The sequence below is a fragment of the Dama dama genome, chromosome 9 (assembly GCF_033118175.1).
Source record: "Dama dama isolate Ldn47 chromosome 9, ASM3311817v1, whole genome shotgun sequence".
Lineage (NCBI taxonomy): Eukaryota > Metazoa > Chordata > Mammalia > Artiodactyla > Cervidae > Dama > Dama dama.
In genome coordinates, this window is record NC_083689.1 from 107462194 (window position 1) to 107487390 (window position 25197).

The following is a 25197-nucleotide window of genomic DNA, read 5'->3' on the forward strand; positions in this document are numbered from 1 at the left end:
ATGAGATGGTTGGATGGCATCACCAACGCAATGGATATGAGTGTGGGTAAATTCCGGGAGTTGGTGATGGACAGGGAGGCCTGGCGTGCTGCAGTCCATGGTGGGTTGCAAAGAGTCAGACACGACTGAGCGACTGAACTGAACTGAATACCACTGCAGTCTGGAAGAGATGTTTAAACCAATTACATGATGTTTTGACCTTAGCAAGTAGCTCTGATGGCTTTATCTATAAACAAATGATCGTGACTTTCCATAGAGCAAACAGCCACATGGGCAGGCATACATACATAAGAATCATGGTGATGGTCTCAACAGATATTAACAGCACAAGACCCTAATAACTTCCTAGGGAAGAGCATCTCAAGGGACAATCACCATCATTTAGTCTCACTGAAGAAACTGATGTTCTATTTTAAACAACCTCACTGAACATACTAGGAAAGCCTGCATCTATATTGGTGTCCATCTGTACCAGTCACTGTTACCCCAAAATCACTGAGCATACTAGGAAAGACTGCATCGATATCGGTGTCCATCTGTACCAGCCACTGCTACCCCAAATAAATGTCCTAAAGTTCCAGGAATAAATTTAATCAAGGAGGTAAAAGATCTGTACTCTGAAAACTATGAAACAATGATGAAAGAAACTGAAGATGACACAAAGAAATGGAAAGATAAACCATTCACGTGGACAAGAAGAATATTGTTAAAATGACATACTAACCAAAGCAGTCTACATATTCAGTGCAACAGCTATCAAAATACCAATGACATTTTTCACAGAACTAAAACAAATAATCATAAAATTAATATGAAACCACAGAAGACTCCAAATAAAGCAATCCTTAGAAAAAAGAAAAAAGCTGGAAGCATCAGACGTCTTGATTTCAAACTATACTACAAAGCTATAGTAATCAAAACAGTGTGGTACTGGCACAAAAACAGGCACAGATCATTGGGACAGAACAAAGAGCCCAGAAATAAACACACACACACACATATTCACACCCAGCCTACCCTTCAATGCTATTTGCAACTGACATGCCAGGCACAATTTGAACTCTCATTCTTCACCCAGTCGTCTTAGGTCCCTAAGACACAGAGCCCCAGAATGTCATTTAGAGGCTCTGAATCTTTATCAGCGCAAGCCCAGTCTCTGGTTCCCTAGGGAAGGTGCGAGTTGAATGAACAGTAACAGAATCTCTCCTCTAACTCTAATGTGTCAAGGGTACCTATCAGTCAACTCTGAAGGAAAGCATTTAATACAAAGGGTGTTATCACTTAAACAAAGCCACCTATTAATCCATAGTTCATTTTAGCACATGACAGCAATTAGAACTATAAACAGACTAAATTAATACAAAAAGGATTATCTTTGACTTATTCTTTTCCACTTTATAACAGTCATTTAAGATTATTCAGTTTTGCTCAAGAACCCTGAGTGTTAGTCCCTCAGTCACGTCCAACTCTTTGTGATCCCATGGATGTAGCCCACCAGGCTCCTCTGTCCATGGAATTTTCCAGGCAAGAATACTGGAGTAGGAAGCCATTCCTTTCTCCAGGGGTTCTTTCCAACTCAGGGATCAAACCCAGGTCTCCTGAATTGCAGGCAGATTCTTTACCATCTGAGCCACCAGGGAAGCCCCTAAGAACTCCAAAAGTATTTTTAAAAATTTTCTCTAAAATACTTGGGAGATGATTTTCCCTGCATCTCAAAATTTGATTAAAATTTTGCACACTACCTTTAAGAATTTACAAAAGAGAATATGTTTTAACAAGCTATTTGCTGTTGCTGGGTTACTTTTATAATAAAACAAACACCTTAGGAAGAGCATAATTTGATAAAGAATGTAGATAACTGAAACCACAATACAGAACGCACTGGGATAAAAGTAACATTAGGTTTTCCAAGGTCACAGCAAAGATTTTCAAAACCAGTAGTAAAACCATATTTTTAAAACATGAGGTATGCCTTCAGTAGGAGAGGGAATTTGCTCCTTCTTTCCATTACCGATATATCACCACTGTCACTATTCAGTCAGCTCAGTTCAGTCGCTCAGTCGTGTCCGACTCTCTGCGACCCCACGAATCGCAGCACGCCAGGCCTCCCTGTCCATCACCAACTCCCGGAGTTTACTCAGACTCATGTCCATCGAGTCGGTGATGCCATCCAGCCATCTCATCCTCTGTTGTCCCCTCCTCCTCCTGCCCCAAATCCCTCCCAGCATCACTATTACACATCTGCAAAAGAAAGCAGTGAAAAAAACTAATCCATATCTTATAGTAACTTCACCCAACTACATTAAATATTCATGTTTGTGAAATCATAAAAGTAACAATTTCATAATTTGATTCATTAGTTTCATCATTTGTAGTAAAGGAACACAAACAATGAGATATGAAAGAAAGCAAAACAAATTTTTCAAACTGCCACTAATCTGACCCACTTTAAGGACTCAAATTTGAATCTTTTTCCTAGATTTATATTGTTTGACCTTATGAAACACTGGAAACATTATGTAAGTTATAAGCCAGACACAAAAGAGTTAATACTGTGTGAGTCCACTTACACGAGGTAGCTAGAAGAGGTCCTGAAAGGACACTAATTAAAAATCAAAAGAGAGTCCACGATGGTTACACAATAGTGAACATACGCAATGCCACTGAATTGCACACTTAAAAGTTGCTAAAATGAAAAAACTTGCTAAAATAGTAAATATTATGAAGACTCTACCACAGTAAAAAAAAAAAAAAAAAAAAAAAATCAACACATTGAAAAAACAAATGCCAGTAAAACTTGAGATTAAAAAAAATAATAAGTCAACAGGAAGTGATGTTTCTTTCCAAACCTGTTTTTTCTAATTATTATTATTTTAACATAATTACATTAGATATTAAATAAACTGACTTAAATGAGAAGGAAAAAGAAAGCTCATGCGATAAAAAGTAGGTTGAATGTTCTACATTCAATGAGAGAAAGCCATAAGAATATGCCAATAAATTAATTTTCAGTAAGACACTATAAAATTATGAAATATTAGGAAAATCATAATCTCAAAGAAGCTGCACCCATATTCCTGTCCTACTTCAATTTTTAATAAAAACTGAAAGTCAGCGGTGCCATATCATTCTTGTACTTTAAATAAAATCTATCTATCCGACTCTTTGCGATCCGATGGACTGCAGTCCACCAGGCTCCTCTGTCCATGAGATTCTCCAGCCAAGAGTACTGGAAAGGGCTGCCATTTCCTCCTCCAGGGGATCTTCCGACCCAGGAATCAAACCTCTGTCCCTGGCATTGCAGACAAATTCTTTACCACTGAGCCATCAGTAAATCTATGTAAGTAAAATAAAACTCTATCTCTAATTCAAGGAAAAGGCCTTGACTCTATATCAAAAGACTCACTAAATGAATCTACAATTACATAGCACTTTTAATTAAAAAGTTTATCATACATACTGATTTTGTGATTCTATCATTTAACTGAATTTCAGTTAACTGACCACCTTCCATCCTCACGCCCATTAGGTGAGGAGACTGACACTGAGTTTTAGCAGTGCATACATACACCTCACTGGGCTGTGGAGATTTTGTTTGAAATGAACACAACTAGAAACGCTTGCCAGCACACGGAAAAGCATGTGAAGCACTGAGTGAGCGTCTCATGCGTGATAATCACTATCAGCGGGAAAAGACGGAGCTATCAGAACACTGTTCACTAGGGTTCATGAGAAGGCAAGTTTTCATAAGTACCATAAACATAAATTCCCACAAAGAAGCCTTCTTGAATTATATGAAACCTCAATACTCCCAGTTACAAATGGAAAATATTTTCTATAGTCATTGAATTGTACATCCCAGTTTAAAATCCTAGATATGATCTCATATGACAAGACTCAGAAATTAAGCAAAACTGAAAGAGAATATTGGCTCCATAACTTCCCAACTATGTGAACGTGGATAAGTTACTTGACTTCCAAAAGATTCACTTTTTCATCCTGAAATACTTCAGGGCTGCTGTGAAGCTTAAAGTGGATAACAAAACATGAAAGCACAAAATACAATGCCTGTCACATAAAAAGCACCCAAAATACATTTGCTTCCCATTGTCAACTGTGATGCTAATTTAGAGACAGAATGCTTAAAACACTCTTACAACTACTTAAATATGAAATATTTTGATAAAGAATCTCTATTTTCTCAGCCTCATTGTAAGTAACGATTATCACTACAGGGATAAAATAAGTGTTATGGATTCCCAGGTGGCACCGGTTGGTAAAGAATCCGCCTGCCAATGCAGGAGACACAGGTACCATTCCTGGGTCGGGAAGATCCCCTGGAGAAGGAAATGACAACCCACTCCAGTAATCTTGCCTGGAAAACTTTATGGGGAGAGGAGTCTGGCAGGCTACAGTCTGTGAGGTCACAAAGAGTCGTACACGATTAAGCAGGCACACAAGGATGCCATGTGCAGAGGGAAGGAAATGAACTAAATGGGTTGAGTATGACAAGACACCTCTGGATATGAATGCCAGCCCTATCACTTACTGCTGCTGCTGCTAAGGCGCTTCAGTCGTGTCTGACTCTGTGCGACCCCATAGACGGCAGCTCACCAGGCTCCCCCGTCCCTGGGATTCTCCAGGCAAGAGTACTGGAGTGGGTTGCCATTTCCTTCTCCAATGCATGAAAGTAAAAAATGAAAGTGAAGTCGCTCAGTCGTGTCCAACTCTTAGCGACCCCGTGGACTGCAGCCCACCAGGCTCCTCCGTCCATGGGATTCTCCAGGCAAGAGCACTGGAGTGGGGTCTATCACTTACTACTTTTATCTCAAATACATTACTGACAGTCTCTCTGTAAACAACTTACTCATCTATAAAAATGAAAGAATACCAATCTCACAGACTGGCAGTTAATCCAGAGAGAAACTGAACGTATGAGCATGCAGTCAGAATACATGAACAGGGAGTAACACACGGCAGAGTGCCGAAGAACTGATGCTTTGGAACTGTGGTGCTGGAGAGGACTCTTGAGAGGTCCTTGGCCTACCAGGATATCAAACTTGTGAATCCTAAGATAAATCAACCCTGAGTATTCATTGGAAGGACTGATGCTGAAGTTGAAGCTCCAATATGCTGGCCACCGGATGTGAAGATCAGACTCACTGGAAAAGACCCTGATGCTGGAAAGATGGCAAGAGAAGAAGCAAGCGACAGAGGATGAGATGTTTGGATGGCATCACCGATTCACTGGACACGGTCCTGAGCAAACCCCGGGAGACAGGAAAGGACAGGGAGGCCTGGCATGCCACAGGGCATGGGGTCACAGAACAACATAAAGGTGGCATACCTGCTCTTTATTTAGCTGACTACCACTAGAACATGTAAAGACAGGTTAGATGAGTCTGACAGTTTCCTTTATCTCACAGAAATTCAGCATCTAAAAACAAGTAGTGTTTCTTTTTTCCTTTATTGTGGTAGAATATAGATAACGTAAAAATTGCCATTTTAACCACATTTAGGTATATGACTCAGTGACATTATCTCCATGGTGTTGTGTAACCATCCCCACTACTTTCAAAGCTTTTTCATTACCTCACACAGAAACTCCCTGCCCATTAAGCAGTAAGCACCCATTCCCTGGGCTTCCCCAGGGGCTCAGTGGTAAAGAGTCCACCTGCAAAGCAGGAGATGCAGGTTTGACTCCTGGGTCAGGAAGATCCCCTGGAGGAGAGCATGGGAAACCCACTCCAGTATCCTTGAGATCCAGTATCCAGAGATACTCCAGTATCTCTGTCCTGGAGAATTCCATGGACAGAGGAGCCTGGTGCGCTACAGTTCACAGGGTCGCAAAGAGCCGGACACGACTGAAGCCAACTGAGTACCCATTCTCCACTTCCTCTACCCCAAGAAACACTCTACCTACATCTGTCTCTACGTAAATACCTGCCTCTAGTAGGTAATTTATACGGCTTCCCTGGTGGCTCAGCAGTAAAGAATCTGTGTGCCCCGCCCCCTCCGCGGTTGCCCTGCCCCGCCCCGCCCCTGTCTCGCCCTGGCGGTGCCTTCCGCGCGCGGTGGGCTGATGCTCAGGCCACGAGGCCGCCCTGGACAGTGTCACGGGGGGCGGACTTCAGCCGGGTCCTCGCAGCCAGTGTCGGCTTCTTCCAGACCAGCTGGTCTTGCTTCTGGAGCATCTCTTGGAGCAGAAGACTGTGACTCCGCGAACTCTGCAAAGCCTTGAGAGGACGTACCACCTCTCGGAGCAGGATGCCGAGGTTCGCCATCGCTGGTGTGAACTCTTTTTTTTTTTAAAAAAAAAAAAAAAAAAAGAATCTGCCTGCAATGCAGGACACCCAGGAGACCCAGGTTCGATCCCTGGGTTGGGAAGATCCCGTGGAGGAGGGCATGGCAACCCCCTCCAGTACTCTGGCCTGCAGAATCCCAAGGACAGAGGAGCCTGGCAGGCTACATAGGGTCACACAGTCGGATGTGCCTGAAGCGACTAAAGAGGTAGTTTACGTAAGTAGAACCTTGCAGTATTTGTTGTGTCTGGCCTACTTAACTTGACATGTGCTTTCAAAGTTCACTCACATGGTAACAGGTACAGCATTTCATTCCATTATAGGGCCTAACAGTATTTCATCGCACATACATACATTTCATTCACTCATTCACCTCAATGGACACGGGTTGTTCCCACCCTCTGGCTGTTATGAATAATGAAAAATGAAAACAAGCAAACAAGGATCTATTCGAGTCACTGTTTCCAGTCATCTGGGGTATATATTTAGGGAAGAATTACTGGGTCACATGATAGTTAGACGTTTACTCTTTTGATGAACCAGCATATTCTTCCACAGCACATGTATCACTGTTTCTGTTCCTAATCCTAGGGGAAAAGTGTTCAGCTATTCACCATTGAGTATATTAGCTGCACTTTAGTCACATATAACCTTTATTATGTTGAGAAAGTACCTTTCTATTCCTATTTCATTGTGTGTTTTATCAAGGGAAGGCGTTTGACCACCAAATGCATTTCTGAGCCAATTAAGATTGATTATGTGGGTGATTCTTCCTTCATTCTGGTAACACAGTGCATCACATTTACTGATTTTTGTATGTCGAGTCATCCTTCCATTCATGGGATAAGTTATACTTGGTCATAGTCTATAAACCTTTTAACATGCTGTTGAATGCTGTTTGCTGTATTTTGTTGAAGATTTCTGCATCTATAGCAATTAAGCATATTAAGTTTATAGTTGTCTTTTTTTTGCAGTGTCTTTACCTGGCTTTAGAATCAGGGTAATGCTGGCCTCACAGGAATTACCAAGCGTTGCTTTAAATATTTTGAAAGAGTTTGACAGAAGGATTAGTATTATTTCTTTCTTACCTGTTAGACCAAATTTAACAGGGAAGTCATCTGATTCCAGACTTTGCTTTGTTGAAAGGACTTTTACTACTGATTCAATCTCCTTATTTGTTACAAATTTGTATTCAGATTTTCTACTTATCCCTGCATCAGTTATTGTAGCTCGTACATTTCTAGGAATTTACCCATTTCATCTAGGCAATCCAGTTTTTGCTGTATATGGTTGTTCATAATTTTCTTATATAATCCTTTATATTTCTATAGTTAGTGGTAATGTCTGCTCTTAAATTTCCCATTTAGTAAGTTGAGTCTTCTTTTTTACTTAGTCAATCTAGTTACAGGTTTGTCATTTTTGCTGATATTTTCAAAGATACCAGTTTTGGTTTCATTGATTTTCTCTATAACTTGTCTGCTTTCCAGTTCATTTATCTGTGCTCTGATCATTACTTCCTTCCTTCTGTTAGCTTTGGATTTAGTTTGGTCTTCTTTTCCAAGTTCCTCCAGGTATTAAATTACACACTTCAGTATCCCTCCCGGGATGGACAGAGGAGCCCAGTGGGAGTCCATGGGGTAGCAAAGGGTTGGACACAATTCAGCAACTGAGCAAAGCATGCCTGGTGTCCAATTAAGTCCTCCAGGTGGTGCAATTAAGTTACTTACTTCAGATTTTTCTTCTTTTGTAAACATAAACTTTTACACTATAAATTTCCCTCTGAACACTATTTTTGTTGTCATAATTTTGGTATATTACATCTTCATTTTCATTCAATATATTTCCTAATTTCCCTTGTGATTTCTTCACTGTTCCATTGGTTGTGTAAGAAAATATTGTTTACCTTACAGATAGTTGTGTATTTTCCAGTTTTCTTGATGTTACTGATTCTTAGATTCAAATTATTATGGTCAAAAAAGATTCTTGTATGGTTTTCATCTTCCCAAATGTACTAAGTTGTTTGTGATGGGAAATACGATCTAACACTGAGAATATCTCACGCACACTCTTTTGCTGCTAAGTGCAGTCTACTGTAGGATCTATTAGGTGTCACTGGTTTACAGCACTGTGCAAGCCCTCTGGTTTACTGTCCATCTTTTTCCAGCTGGTCTTTCCTACTGAAAATAGGGTGTTAAAATCTCCAACTATTAATGTGAAACTGTCTTTTCCTCCCTTTAAGTCTTTCCATTTTTGCTTTATATATTTAGGAGCTGTGTTGTTTGGGTCATATGCTTGTAACTGTTTTATCTTCTTGATGAATTGAAATTTTTATCAATCTATAATGACCTTCATTGTTTCCTGCAATCTTTTTACTTAAGATTGTTTTTCATAATAATACAGATCCTCCTCAATTTACAATAGACTTAATTCCTGATAAACCTGTAAGGTGAAAAGATCTTAAGTCAAAAATGCATTAATACACCTAATCTACTGAACACCACAGGAGAGCCTTGCCTACCATAAACAGGCTCAGAACACTTATATTAGCCTGTAATTGGGCAAAACCATCTAATATGAAGCCTATTTTATAATAAAGTGTTGAGTACCTTGTAAAATTTCACCAGAAGTGAAAGAGAGAAGAGCAGGATGGGTACAGAGTGGCTGTCGGTGTGACAGCTGTTTACCGTCGTGACTGTGAGCCTGACTGGGAACCACCGCCCAGCCACCATCCAGAAACGTGAGAGAGTGGCGCGTCACATACTGCCAGCCCAGAAAAGATGGAAATTCAAGTACAGCTGAAGTACAGCTCCTATTGAATGCTTATGGCTTTCACACCATCATAAAGTCAAAAAATTATTAAGGCAAAACACCATAAACTGAGGAGCACTACAGCTTTCCTTGGTTATTAGAATCTGAGTGGAGTAACTCTTTCCATTTTTTTTAACTTTCAACCTCATTGTGTCAATATCTAAAAGGAATGATTTTAGACTTTATATGCATGGTTGTTTTTTTTTTTATTCTGCCAATCTTTGCCCTTTAATTAGAGAACTTAATCCAATTATAATTAAAGTAAGTTCTGTAGTCACGAAATTAAAAGACACCTGCTCCTTGGAAGGAAAGCTATGACAGACCTAGACGGCTTATTAAAAAGCAGAGATGTCACTTTGCCAACAAAGGTCCATATAGTTAAAGCTATGGTTTTCCCAGAAGTCATGTATGGATGTGAGAGCTGGACCATAAAGAAGGCTGATTATCCTAATTTTCCAAAGAAATTCTCTCCCTGGCTTTTTCCTCTCATGCCCTGTGTGATCCAGTGCGTGACTCGACAATAATCTTTTGCCCCAACGACTGGAGATTTTTGTATTTGCTTACAATACCCACCCTGAATGTATTTGGAATTAGGTGAAACAAATAAGAGCACCGTACATGAGTCCTTTAAGAAGTTCCCAGGCGGGTTAGAATACACAAACACAGTAAACTGTGAATAAACTCTGCTCTGCTCCCTCTGGAACCAGGGACATATGCTGAGAGCACAGGCTGCTTCTTCAGTGTTGCTGCCAAGCTAGGGAAGGTACAAGGCACAGACAAGTAAAAGTGTCACAAAGCTCCATCACTGTTTTTAAACTGCTTTCCCTGCCCCGGCATTCACTTTGTGTCAAACAGTGTTTTTCTGAGTTCTGGCAAAGTTGGGTCTAACAATTTCTGCTTGTTTTCAAATGTTTCTGTGGAGGAATGGGGTCTGGGAACTCTTCACTCCATCATTCTGCTAATGTTATTTTACATGTTTATTTTTAAAGATCTAAAAATCCATAATATAACAAGACCAAAATCTACTAATGCAGCATCTATTATTTAGTACCATTTTAATCTGAGGAGATGCCTTCAGTGGCTATTTCTAGAAATTTCTACAGAGATCCATTAACTGGATTGAGGGGTTAAACTATTGTAATCAAATATGAGCAGTCACATAAAATATTAACTTAATGGATACAATTTCTTAGATTTCTTTGAATACTTTCACTAGTATGCTGTCTCTTGTTTGCTGTGACGTGCTAGATGGTAGTAAAAATACTAGAAAAACGTACATAGCCTACTCTTCTGAATTAAGTAGCTCTTTTTCCCCCTAAATAAGTGATTTCAGTTTTACAGGATACATAAAATAACAGAAATATGATAACAGTAAAATTATTTGGAGTTATTTTAGTGGAAATAAGAATATCAGGATTTCAAGGTGGTATTCCACAAAGAACAGAGAATACAGCCAAAAACAGCCCATCAGGTATTTCACCAAAAGTTTAAGAAACATTGTGAGGTGAATGCAATACTCAATATATTAAATTTTAGATCCATTACAACTCCAAAATAAAATGATTTACCTAACTGCCTTTATAAACAGAAATCAAAAAATACATTGAAACAGATGGAGAGATACAGAGTTACTTGGATTGGAAGAACCAATATTGTGAAAATGACTATAGTGCCCAAAGCAATCTACAGATTCAAGGCAATCCCTATCAAACTACCAACGGTATTTTTTCACAGAACCAGAAAAAGAATAATTTCACAATTTGTATAGAACACAAAAGAACCCTAATAGCTAAAACAATCTTGAGAAAGAAAAAGGAGCTGGAGGAATCAATCTTCCTGACTTCCTGGCTTCCCAAGTGGCGCCAGTGGTAAAGAACCTGCCTGTCAATGCAGGAGACACAAAAGACACAGGTTTGATCTCTGGGTCAGGAAGATCTCCTGGAAAAGGAAATGGCAATCCACTCCAGCATTCCTGCCTGGAAAACTCCATGGACAGAGAGGCCTGTCGGGCTACAGTCCATGGGGTCACAAAGAGATGGACACGACTGACCACACAGCATGACTTCAGACCATACTATAAAGATACAGTCATCAAGACAGTATGGTACTGTCACAAAAACACAAATGTAGACCAATGGAACAAGACAGAAAGCCCAGAGATAAACTACACCCCTATGGGCACCTTATCTTTGACAAAGGAGGAATATACAATGGAGAATACAGTAAGAATATATAATGCAAGAATATACAATGGAGAAAAGACACCCTCCTCAATAAATAGGGCTGGGAAAACTGGACAACTGCATCTAAAAAATGAAACTAGAACAACTCCTAACACCATACACAAAAATAAACTCAAAATGGATTAAAGACTTAAATATAAGTTCAGAAACTATAAAGCTCTTAGAGGAAAACATAGGCAGTATACTGCTTGACATAAACAACAGCAAGATCCTCTATGACCCACCTCCTATTTGCGGAAATAAAAACAAAAATAAACAAGTAGGATCTAATTAAACTTAAAAGCTTTTGCACAACAAAGGAAACTATAAACAAGTTAAAAAAATAACCCTCAGGATGGGAGAAAATAATAGCAAATGAAACAACTGACAAAGGGTTAATCTCCAAAATTTATAAGCAGCTCAGGCAGCATTAGAAAAAACAAACAACCCAATCAAAAAGTGAACAAAAGACCTAAATAGTCATTATTCAAAGAAGACATACAGACAGCTAATAAACATATGAAAAGATGCTCAACATAACTCAGCATTAAAGAACTGTGAATCAAAACTACAATGAGGTGTCACCTCATACAGGTCAGAATGGCCATCATCAAAAAATCTACAAACAATAAATACTAACGAGGGCGTGCACTCTTGCATTGTTGGTGGGAATGCAAATTGATACACCACTATGGAGAACAGTATGGAGATTCCTTAAAAAACTAGGAATAAAACTACTATATAACCCAGCAATCCTACCACTGGGCACACATACCCTGAGGAAACCATAGCTGAAAGAGACATTTGTACCCCAATGTTCAGTGCAGCACTATTTACAACAGCTGGAACATAGGAGCCACCAAGATGTCCATTGGCAGATGAATGGATAAAGAGGCTATGGTACAAATATACAATAGAATATTACTCAGCCACTACATCTGAGTCAGTTCGAATATGCAGATGAACCTACAGCCAATTATACAGAGTGAAGTAAGTCAGAAAGAGAAAAACAGATATCATATACTAACACATATATATGGAATCTACAAAGATGGAAGGGCTTCCCTGGTGGCTTAGAGGGTAAAGCGTCCGCCTGCAATACGGGAGACCCAGGTTCAATCCCTGAGTCGGGAAGATCCCCTGGAGAAGGAAATGGCAACCCAATCCAGTACTCTTTCCTGGAAAATCCCATGAACGGAGGAGCCTGGGAGGCTGCAGTTCATGGGGTCGCAAAGATGGAACTGAAGAACCTATCGCAGGGCAGCAATGGAGACAGACACAGAGAACAGACTGTGGACACAGCAGGGGAAGGCGCGCGTGGGATGAATTAAGAGAGCAGCATGGGAACACATACACTACCGTATGCAAACAGGGAGCCAGTGGAGGTTTGCTGTATGACAGAAGGAGCTCAAACGTGGGGTTTCATAGATAACTCAGAGGGGTAGGACAGGGTGGGAGGCAGGTTCAAAGACTGAGGGGACATATGTACATGCTGATGTATGGCAGAAACTAACATAATATTGTAAAGCAATTATCCTCCAGTTAAAAATAATTTTTTAAAAAAGCACATTCAAAAATAAATAAAATAAAAAATTAAAAACACATTCATATGGTATTTGCTAAAGTCAACTAAAATTACAGTACTTATGATGAAAATGTATCTTTAAAGATATTATCAATAAAATACATGTATACCATTCTAAAACATTTGTCCGTTTTTACTAACAGGAAAATATTCCCAAAACCTTTTAACTTGATCTGTAGAATCAACAATTTAATTGCTATGTTTATGAGTAGAAAAGAAAAAAAATACCAGGAAAATTCATCAATTATGAAAGTTCCATCCTAGGCCTTTGAAACTTTATCATACATTTTTAAGTTGTTAATTCACTAAAACCGTAATACACTCCACAGCAGAGCTTATCAAACACCAATGAGTCTTTAATTTACTGAGTGAATCAAGATCAAACATTTATTTAACATAATAGTATAGAATAGAAAATTGCTTCATGAAACTTTTACTTGTATTTCATGTATACACGAAAAGCCATTCTGTACTATACTACTCCATAACACCATTCCACCAGAAGAAAGAGGCTAAAAGAGGACACACAGACCGCCACAGCACAGTCTTAAGCACAGGAAAGGGTTACTCACTGAACTGCAGTGAGGCTCAGATGCAATGACTGAAAAATTCCTCGGGATGAACAGAAACTCAGGGAACAGACTCATATACACAGCGGGGCGGGAGGCAGGAGAGGGTGAGAGAATTGAGAGAGCAGTACTGACATGCATACATTTATCAGGTGCAAACAGACAGCTAATGGGAAGGCGCTGCATGGCGCAGGGAGCTCAGCCGGCGCCCTGTGACACCTAGAGGCCGGGAAGGGTTGGGGTGGGAGGGAGGTTCAAGCGGGAGAGGGCATGTATGTGCACCCGTGGCTGACTCACACTGACGCATGGCGGAAACTAACGCAGCCCCGTAGAGCAGCTATCGGTCCACCAAAAACAAATTTTTTAAAAAAGAAAAATATATATAAATGTTTTAATTAGGATGAAAAAGATTTAAACTATTTTATTACTTTTATCAGATTATTTCTTCATATATAACTAATTCATAATTCACAAACCATAAAAATCTGAAGCAAACATCTAATCTATCATAAATTAACAGGTTTCAAAACACATCACATTCTAGGAAAGATTTACATAATTAGTCTCAAAGCTGTAAATATTAGATAAATTCATAGAACTTAAGTGGCATATTAAATCTTGCTCCTTAAAGAACTCTTTGGAAGTGGCTGTCACTCAGTCGTGTCCAACTCTTTGCAACCCCATGGACCATAGCCTACCAGGTTCCACTGTCCATGGGATTTTCCAGGCAAGAATACTGAACTGGGTTGCCATTTCCTTCTCCAGGAGATCTTCCCGACCCAGGGATTGAACCTGAGTCTCCCACATTGTAGGCACTGTAGGCAGACACTTTACCATCTGAGCCACCAGGGAGGTCCAAAGAACTCTTTCAGTTCAGTTCAGTTGCTCAGTCGTGTCCGACTCTTTGTGACCCCATGAATCACAGCACGCCAGGCCTCCCGGTCCATCACCAACTCCCGGAGTTTACTCAGACTCCTGTCCATCGAGGCGGTGATGTCATTCAGCCATCTCATCCTCTGTCGTCCCCTTCTCCTCCTGCCCCCAATTCCTCCCAGCATCGGGGTCTTTTCCAGTGAGTCAGCTCTTCGCATCAGGTGGCTAAAGTACTGGAGTTTCAACTTCAGCATCAGTCCTTGCAATGAACCCCCAGGACTGATCTCCTTTAGGATGGACTGGCTGGACCTCCTTGCAGTCCAAGGGACTCTCAAGAGTCTTCTCCAACACCACAGTTCAAAAACATCAATTATTTCGCGCTCAACTTGCTGTATGGTCCAACTCTCACATCCATATATGACTACTGGAAAAACCATAGCCTTGACTAGACGGACTTTTGTCGGCAAAGTGTAATGACTCCGCTTTTTAATGTGCCGTCAAGGTTTGTCGTATCTTTTCTTCCAAGGAACAAGCATCTTTGAATTTCATGGCTGCAGTCACCATCTGCAGTGATTTTGGAACCCCCAAAAATAAAGTCTGTCACTGTTTCCACTGTTTCCCCATCTATTTATCATGAAGTGATGGGACCGGATGCCATGATCCTAGTTTTCTGAATGTTGAGCTTTAAGCCAACTTTTTCACTCTCCTCTTTCACTTTCATCAAGAGGCTCTTTAGTTCCTCTTCACTTTCTGCCATAAGGGTGGTGTCATCTGTATATCTGAGGTTCTTCATATTTCTCCTGGCAATCTTGATTCCAGCTTGTGCTTCTTCCAGCTCAGCATTTCTCATGATGTACTCTGCATATAAGTTAAATAAGCAGGGTGACAATATACAGCCTTGACGTACTTCTTTTCCTATTTGGAACCAGTCTGTTGTTCCATGTCCAGTTCTAATTGTTGCTTCCTGACCTGCATACACATTTCTCCAGAGGCAGGTCAGGTGGTGGTTAGTTTCCCTCTATTTTGACCATAAATATGAACTTATTCTACTATAAGGTATGTACCATGGCACTCTGCTCAGCTGGCACCTATTTGTGTTACATCAGATTTAAATATATAACAAATTTAATCCATTTCTTAATAAATACATAGACTTTTTTAAATGTTTCACTGTAAAGTAATAATTTGCTAAGAAATTTCTAATCACAAAAAAATCACACCATGTCTATAAAATTTATAGTTTACCCTAAAGATTACCTTGTTTTAATAGACTTAATAACTGTATAAAATGTTTTGTTTGAGTAATCCTGTAGATAGCAGAAACTGTTACTGCACAGTTAGCCTTTGCAGACAAAATAGGCGCCCTTATAAACTGAAGCATTCTTAATGTGTAAATTGGATTGACAAACCCAGTACTATTTAGGACAGACTTTCCAAATTTCTTCTAGTACTGAGTTTTCAGTTAATCCATATATAATGTCTAAATTTAGGGATATACATGTTGTTTCAGATTTAATCTGAGATCAAACTTAAATCTAGGACTTCACTGATATTCTGCTTTTACTAGGAAGTATTGGACTACATCTCAATCCTGAATTTAAAAAACTGTTCTGACAAAGTTCTTAAAGGGAATTATTAATAATTCTTTTTTTCAACAAATGTTTGCCAAGGGCACTGTGTGCAGAGTGGTAAATGTGCATAGCTTCTGCCCTCAAGGAGAGGCTCCCTTATTCGAGGTCTAGCAGAGTACAGTTGATTGGCATGGAAAACCAGAAAGATAAGGCAGCAGGGCTTCAGGGAATCCAGGCTTCAGTCCCAGGTCCACTGTCTGCCAAACATTAGCCAAGTTTCTTAATCTCTCTAAGACTTAATCTCTTCCTTTACAAAATGAAAATTAAACAAAAAGTTCAATATCAACTACTCCCACAAAGTTACTGCAAGGGTTAAATATAAAAACACACAAAGTGCCCAGGACAATAGTGGTAATATTACTAAATATTCAAATATTCACAAATTCAGGGACTGGCACATAGAATCCATTCAATATTCACTCTGAGACAAGAAACCTTAAACACCATTTCCAAAGAAAGTGAATCAACCAGAAAATACATGATACTGTATTTAAACCAACTACTGTGCCTAATATAGGTAGTTACCATCTTTTTCTTCATTTTATACTCCTTAACTTGGAGTTGCATCTAAAAGATATTTTAAAATATGTAAGCATTTCACCTAGTAACATAAAAGAGGAAATAAAAGTTAATTTTTAAAAGCTCATGCTAACCCAAACTGCATACTGTTGTTACATAAAGCAAGTGAAAGTTGCTCAGTCGTGTCCAACTCTTTATGACCCCATGGACTATACATTCCATGGAATTCTCCAGGCCAGAATACTGGGAGTGTGTAGCTGTTCCCTTCTCCAGGGGATCTTCCCAACCCAGGGATCGAACCCAGGTCTCCCGCATTGCAGGCAGATTCTTTACCAGCTGAGCCACAAGGGAAGTCCAAGAATACTGGAGTGGATAGGCTATTCCTTCTCCAGAGGATCTTCCCAACCTAGGAATCGAACCAGGCTCTCCTGTATTGCAGGCGGATTCTTTAACAACTGAGCTATCAGGGAAGCTCCTACATAAAGCAAAATTTAGTACAAAATTTAAGTAACAAAAGAATAAAGAAATAAAATGGCTGGTCAAAGAAGTTCAGGCACTTATTAAAACACCCAAAGTTAGTTTGTACACTACAGCCACAGCACTCTAGTTCATGAACCCAAATATTCATGGATACATAAAAAAATGACTTATTCCCTGAGTATTACTTTTAACATAAAAATCTTTCAAAGTTACGCTGCAAAAAAACACATTAATACATGCAAAACCACTTTATAGATGCCAAAATTTACCTGCTTGAGTCCTTCATCAGTGAGTTTGTCCTGGTTGCCTACATGAACTTTCTGAAGTAAAGGACAGTGAGAGGCAACTGCAATAATAGAGGTGTCAGAAAGCTGTTTACACCTGTAAGCTGTATACCTAAGAAGTCCAGGACATTTAAATGCTAGAACACATACGCCAGTATCAGACATACTGCGACAATCAGAAATGTTGATTTCAATTATATTTTGACTTCTTGATGCAATTTTTTCCAATAATTCATCAGTGACCTATGAGAGGGGAGAAAAAAAGCAATAAATTTAAAACTTTGCTAAAAATGGAAACTTACTTTCTATTCTTTTATTAATTTTTTCTAATATATAACAGATTATAGCATGAAAACCACAATCAAAAAGAAAACCTTCTTAATACTAAAGCATTATAAGAACTGTCGTATGATTTTAAAAATATATTTGATCTTTTGTCTCCAGTTCCTAGAACAGAGCTCCTAAAGTCCTAGGAATTTCCTGAGTGATGGGAATGTCTTTTGTTTTCTTTAACTAGCCCCTTGTGACCATGCCTGAGTTTACAGTAATGAAATGACTTAAGCTGGGGCCTCCAGAGAGCTTTAGGATGGGAGCTGGTCACCAGAAAGATCAGACACCGTGTGATTAGAGTGCGGAAACTTCCAGTCCCACAGTCTGACTTTCTGGTCAGCCTGGTCAGAAGCTGGAGGCGGGTTATAAAAACTCTTGAACAATGAGATCTGGAGGGCTTCTGAGTTGGTGAATATTAAAGTGCTGTGAGGGTGATGTGGCTTTAGGGACAGGGAAGCTCCATATCCTCTCTCCTGAAACCTTGCCCTAGGCATCTTTTCCATTTGTCTGGTCTTGGGGTATATCTTCTACACTAAACCAGTAAACATTAGTATTTTCCTGAGTTCTGATCACTTTAGCAAATTATCACCTTGAGCAGGGGATGGGGAACTTCTAGTTTTAAAGATGGTCAGTCAGAAGTATAGGTGGCTCGAGACTTCCCTGGTGGCTCAGATGGTAAAGCATCTGCCTTCCATGCAGGAGACCCGGGTTCGATCCCTGGGTCGGGAAGATCCTCTGGAGAAGGGGATGGCAACCCACTCCAGTTCTCTTGCCTGGAAAATCCCATGGACAGAGGAGTGTGGTAGGCTACAGTCCATGGGATCACAGAGAGTCGGACACAACTGAGCGACTTCACTTTCACTTTCAGGACTTGTGACGGGTATATTAAGTGGGGACAGTCATGGGACTGAGCCCTTAAACTGTAAGGTCTGTACTAACTCCAGGAGTTACTGTCAGAATTGAACTGAATTGGTGGAATACCAAGTTAGCTTAAGAGAATTTGTCAGCATAGAAAAAAGCAAACATTTGGTGTCAGAAACACCAAGTGATAATATAATGTACTGGTTTTCAATAAAAGCTTAAAAATCTATCCTTATTAGGAAAACACACTTTAATTAAACCTTTAAACTCACAAAAAACTCCCCAGAAAAAAAACTATTAAAATTTTGAGTTGGTTCTTAACCCAACAAATGGTATGTATCAGTCAACATGATGCATGAATCTTGACTTTTCACACATAATATTAGATGATACCTACCAAAGTATAAAAATTTCAATTGCTTTACTACTTCTATCAGAATACATTACATATAATTAAATCCACAGTTTACACAATATATCATCCTGGGTATTAGGACACCAAAGACTATATACAAAGGCCATTTACAAAAAAAAAAAAAAGCTTATCTCAGAAGACTCAAAGCTAAATATAAGTAATCGTAAAATTCATCTAGTGAAAAACTCACAGGGCCATCTCAATTTTTTAAACAATTTTTAAAAGCAACCTCCACACATTCCCTGCCCAATCATATTTCAAAAAAAAAGAAAACAGAGTTAACATTATTCAAAGTCTTTTGAGTAAAAATAATGATGAGAGAAAGCACACATGATTAAATTTAGAAAGGAAGAAGAAAAGAATTGGGAAGTGTTGAGGGGGTCGCAAAGAGTCGGACATGCCTGAGCGACTGAACTGAACTGACTGAGGGTTACAAGGAGTAAGAACCAAGGCTGAAACCACCTTTGTTTCTACTTGTTGGAAACAGTGTACCTCTTTCTCTGTTTTCTTTCCTTTTTATTTAAACCTCCAAACCTACCAGGAGAGGAGAAAAGCTATTTTGACTCAGAGTTTGGAACAAAAAGCTCAGATATTCAAGACTAAGGAAGTTAAAACACAATGGATTACTTCACATTACCTCCCTCTACACTCAGCCACAACTAACTAAATATTCGCCATCCCCCCTGGATACAAACTTCATGAACTCAGGCAGGTAAACATTGTATAACTATCTTAACCCTTACCAATGAGGCAGGAAAACAAAAAGGAAACTTAAAAAAAATGCTCAGGAACTTGTTTATTCTTTACAGTACACATGTTATAAACAGACACATATGCTACCGGTGGTATGTTGGAGTTGGCTTGTACCAAATCAGAATCTAGACTATGTACCACTTTCCACATCTGTGATAGCATTACATTCTGTAACATCACACTGGTAGCTTGAAATTGGTCCTGGTGAGAGTATTTGTACCACAAAAACTGGAAAATGTAACAAATCGGGGCTCTTTCTTTGTTCACTTGTTTTTGAAAGCCAGCTGTTGAAACATTCACCAGCACCTCACTACTAACAATATCACGGAAGGTTTACAGCAGGTTTAGTACTCTAATAAAATCCTATTTTCAGTGGATATTTTTTATGTTTCCAATGCCAAGTATTGACAACCAAAGAAGAATTTAACAAGTCCAACCAACTATTTGTAATAAGGCAATATAAACTACTTTCTTTCTTAAATGACACTACCATATAAACATAATGGGCAGCTGGGCAACGGGGAGGATTGGAAAACTCATCAAAGTGAAAATTAAAACAAAGTAAGTTAACTTATTCCATTTTGCTTCCATTTCTTCAAGCAAAATAACATTATAAGAATACTATCATCAAAAGTATAATAAATTATTAATAGGGATAATGATAGTATCAACTCATAAGGTTGCTGATCAAATGAATATACATAAAACTCACAGAACAGTACATATGTGGCAAGTCAGCAGTACTATTTAAGTGTTTGCCATCACTGTCTACTAATTATCTCCCCAAAAAATGAAAAGTTTAGTAACTTTTTTTAATGCAGCACAAAAAAATAATAATAAGGTGGGGGAAACAAAGAGGACTACAACAAAAAGGATTAAGAAGCAACCCAAAACTACCAATCCAAACTAAAAGAAATATTCATCATAGAAACCTAGCTTCAACTTGAATTTGGAAAAAAAAAAAAATTACTAAAGCACAGAATTCTAGATTTTGGTCATTTGAACTATCCTGAAAAACTACAGTGTGAAAGAAGATTTCTAAGAAGAAAAAAGATATTTTTTTTAATAGGTCAAATTGAGTGTTTTTGTAGAATCAGAATCCATACCTGCTGACGACTACTAAGATCCAGCTGCTTCCAAAACTGGAAATCTAAACAAAGGTCACGCCAGTACTTGCACACCAATGATGCAGAAAGGCAACGTTCATCCAGAGATAAATTGGAAAATATCTGTGAATAAAAAAGGAACCACATAATATGTGTTAAACATTTTACAGGCAATAAAAGTTTTTACAGTTAGAAAAAACTAATCTCTTTAAAAAATGTATCCCTTGTATCAAGGACTGATCACAGCAAGGGAGCTGCTCCGCTATATAGGAAACCCCAAGCGCACTGTCTATGAATGGCTGAGCACCAGGTTCCCCACAAATGTGTGCTGTGTGACAGGTGAGAGGGTGGTCATCTTTCCGGCCATGAAAAATTAATTTTTTAAAACAGAAAACCATTTTAGTACAAGTGACCATTATTAAAAGAGTCACTGTTATGGATTGTACTAAAGAGGAAGTATGACACGGGAGTAGCTAAGCTGGAATCAAGATTGCCGAGAGAAATATCAATAACCTCAGATACGCAGATGACACCACCCTTATGGCAGAAAGTGAAGAAGACCTAAAGAGCCTCTTGATGAAAGTGAAATGGGAGAGTGAAAAAGTTGGCTTAAAGCTGAACATTCAGAAAACTAAGATCATGGCATCTGGTCTCACCTCATGGGAAATAGATGGGGAGACAGTGGAAACAGTGTCAGACTTTATTTTTGGGGGCTCCAAAATCACTGCAGATGGTGACTGCAGCCATGAAATTAAAAGACACTTACTCCTTGGAAGGAAAGTTATGACCAACCTGGACAGCATATTAAAGCAGAGACATTACTTTGCCAACAAAGGTCTGTCTGGTCAAGGCTATGGTTTTTCCAGTGGTCATATATGGATGTGAGAGTTGGACTGTGAAGAAAGCTGAGTGCCGAAAAATTGATGCTTTTGAACTATGGTGTTGGAGAAGCCTCTTGAGAGTCCCTTGGACTGCAAGGAGATCCAACCAGTCCTTCCTAAAGGAGATCAGTCCTAGGTGTTCACTGGAAGGACTGATGCTGAAGCCGAAACTCCAGTACTTTGGCCACCTCATGCAAAGAGTTGATTCATTGGAAAAGACCCTAAAGCTGGGAAAGATTGAGGGCAGGAGGAGAAGGGGACAACAGAGGATGAGATGGCTGGATGGCATCACCAACTCAATGGACATGAGTTTGAGTAAACTCTGGGAGTTGGTGATGGACAGGGAGGCCTGGCGTGCTGCAGTTCATGGGGTCGCAAAGAGTTGGACACGACTGACCGACTGAACTGGACTAAACTGAACGTCACAACCGAGAGAGAGAAAGAGAGAGAGAAACACTCAATCTACTAAAACCATGGATACAAAAAGACATTATTACCAACCTTACAAAAAAAGAAAGAATTAAAACAGGGTATTATGAACAACTATATGCCAACAAATTAGATAATCTAAACAAAACAAATTTCTAAATATATACAAAGTACAAAAAACTAATTCAAGAAGAAATAGAAAATTTCAATAGACCTATAAAAAGAGAAAATGTTCAATCAGTAATCAAAAACTTCCAATGAAGAAAGGCCAAGGACCAGACGGCCCTAATAGTGATACACTTAAAGAAAAAATACAAATCCTTCTTAAATGATTCCCAAAACTGGAGTATAAGGGAACTCTTGCTAACTCCATGAGGTTAGCATTACTCTGATACTAAAGTCAAAGACATCACAAGAAAACTATAGACCAATGTCTCTTATGAATTTAAATGCAAAAAATCCCTAAACAGTCTATTTGGCCCTTGAACAGCATAGGGATTGGGATGCTGACCCTTCATGCAGTTGAAATCCAGGTGTAACTTCATAGTAGGCCCTCCCAATGTGCAATTCATCACCCACAGATTGAACCAACCAAGGATTACATAGTATCACAGTGTTTACTGTTGAAAAGAAACCTGCATGTAAGAAGACCTGCACAGTTCAAACCCATGTTGTTCAAGAGTCAACTATATCACCAAAGTAAATCAAGCAGCATATTAAAAGGATCATACACCATGGTCAAGTGGTATTTATCCCAAGAATGCAAAGATGGTTCAACAGGCAAAAATAAATCCATTTAACACACCACATTAATAGAATAAAGGTTTAAAAACTCAACCATTTCAATTAATGTAGAAAAAGCATTTGACAAAATCTAATCCCATTTCTTGACAAATATACTCAGGAAACTAGGAATGAAAGGAAACTTCCTTAATGTGATAGACGGCACGTGTAGAAATCCTGCCATTATTATTATACTTAATGGTCAAAGACTGAGTATTTTCCCTTGAGATGAGGAACAAGACAAAGATTTCTGCTGTCTCCACTTCTACACAACACTGTACTAGAGACTCTGGCCAGGGCAGTTACATAAGGAAAAGAATGAAAGGGCATTCAGATTAGAAAATTAAAATGTTCTATAGTCACAATTATGAAAAATTATACACAAAAAAACTTAACAGCTAATAAGCAACTATTTCTATACACTATCAATGAACAGTTAAGAAATAAAATAAGGAAGGACTTCCCCAGTGGTGCAGTGGATAAGAATCCACCTTCCAATGCAGGAGACACGGGTTTGAACCCTGATCCAGGTAGACTCCACATGCTGAAAAGCAACTAAGCCCGTGCACCACAGCTACTCAACTCTCAATCTAGAGCCTGTGCTCTGCAAGAGAAGCCTCCACTCACTGCAACTAGAGACAGCCTGTGCAATCATAAATACAACTGTAAAAAAGGAAAGCACTTCTATTTGCAATAGCATCGGAAAATGCTTTTTTAGTTTCCATTTCTTTACGTTGAAACTTTCCATTCTTTGGGTCAATGTTATATTCTCTTATAATCTGAATGATGTTTCTTTCCATTCTGTTAACATGTTTGTAATAGTTTGAAGTTTTCATCTCCTAGGTCTAATACCTGTGCTTACTCAATTATTATTAACTGTTTTGTTTCCTCTCAGTATAGGTCACTTTTTTTCTGTCTCTTTAACATGTCTCATAATTTTTCATTCAAAACCAGTCATTTTAGGTAACATATTGTAGCAACTCTGGAATTTGATTTACTTCTCTGAAATCTGTTTCAACTTTAATCTCCCTGGCCTTAAATGGTAGGATCTGAAGTTTGAATGTTTGTTTGCATGTCTCTGCTCAAGTTTTAATTCTTATTTGTATTTCTTTAGCATGGCTTCCCTGTCTAAATTTGGGCAAAAAAATGCTCAAATACCTCAAGCCTGCCCTTCAATCTGTGCATGGGTTGGGAAGAGCATATTCAAGGCTTATTCTCAAGGTTGCTTTGGCCCTTGCTTTCTGCTAGATACTCTCAAGTCTCCCCAAGACACGTGCATAGTTTGAGTAAACCAAGGATATGTGAAGAGCTTATTATCCCTTTATGGGTCTCTCATTTCCAAGGTCCACTGGTTAAATTCCTAGCTGATCCCCACCTCATCCCAACTGGCACCACAATATGAAACTTGCAAATATGTGGGTTTTAACTATTTTCTTCCTACAAAGTTCATCACGTTTAGTTGACAGATACAGGTTGTTACTCATTGCCCCTAACTGAGTTAACTTCCTAAGACACCAAGCTGAATAACACCAAGTGTTATTCAGCCACTAACTTGTGTCTGACTCTTTGTGACCCAATAGACTGCAGCACACCAGGCTTCCCTGTCCTTCACAGGGGTTTGCTCCAATTCACGTCCACTGACTCAGTGATGCCATCCAACCATCTCATCCTCTGTCGTCCCTTTCTCCCCCGCCTTCAATCTTTCCCAGCATCAGGGTCTTTTCCAAAGAGTCAGTTCTTCCCATCAGGTGGTCAAAGTATTGGAGCTGGAGCCTCAGCATCAGTCCCTCCACTGAATAATCAGGACTGATTTCCTTTAGGATTGATTGGTTTGATCTACTGCTATTAGGGGTCTCAATTCAAGAGTGGTATAGACTTCCACTCTTCTTACCTGAGCTCTAGTAGCTTTCCTAAGAATAAATACATTTCAGTTTGTTGTCTGCCTTTGGTCAATTCCCAAAGCCCAAACAGTTTAGGGCAATTTTGCCCAGTTATTTACATATATACGTATATGGGTATTGATATGTGTGTATATACATATACGACGTGTGTTTGTGTGTGTGTGTACTGTTTGCAGAGACCATCCACCAAACTTTTCATGCAGCCAAAGTTAGAAGTTCCTCTCTGGTAGATTTTTTTTTATGCTTGTCCCCTCCACATTTCATAGACAAGAAAATAAAGGTTTAGAGAAACTAGATCATTTGTTGAAGGTTAAAGGACTACCATGATTTTAAAGGGCTAATTTGTCCCTTAGCAAACAGAGGATGTGTGGAATATGGTCACTGGAACCAAGAAACACCTCATTTAAAATATGTGTGACTTTGGGTAGTACCTTCCTTGGATCTTAATTTGTTCTTTTGTAAAAG

General features: G+C 39.1%; 1 protein-coding gene and 1 non-coding gene across 2 annotated transcripts in view; one reads left to right on the top strand and one right to left on the bottom strand.

Annotated features, from left to right (window-relative positions):
- Window positions 1-25197, bottom strand: part of FBXL17 (F-box and leucine rich repeat protein 17) — a 512447-nt gene that overhangs the window by 477228 nt on the left and 10022 nt on the right. Inside the window, exons 2-3 of the mRNA XM_061152120.1 lie at window positions 20739-20861; window positions 17259-17516 (exon numbers count right to left, since the gene is read on the bottom strand). Of these exons, the coding sequence (XP_061008103.1) occupies window positions 17259-17516; window positions 20739-20861 (381 nt within the window). The remainder of the gene's footprint in view (window positions 1-17258; window positions 17517-20738; window positions 20862-25197) is intronic.
- On the top strand, window positions 18261-18332 carry TRNAG-UCC (transfer RNA glycine (anticodon UCC)). The gene has a single exon. It is a non-coding gene; the product is annotated as a tRNA-Gly (tRNA).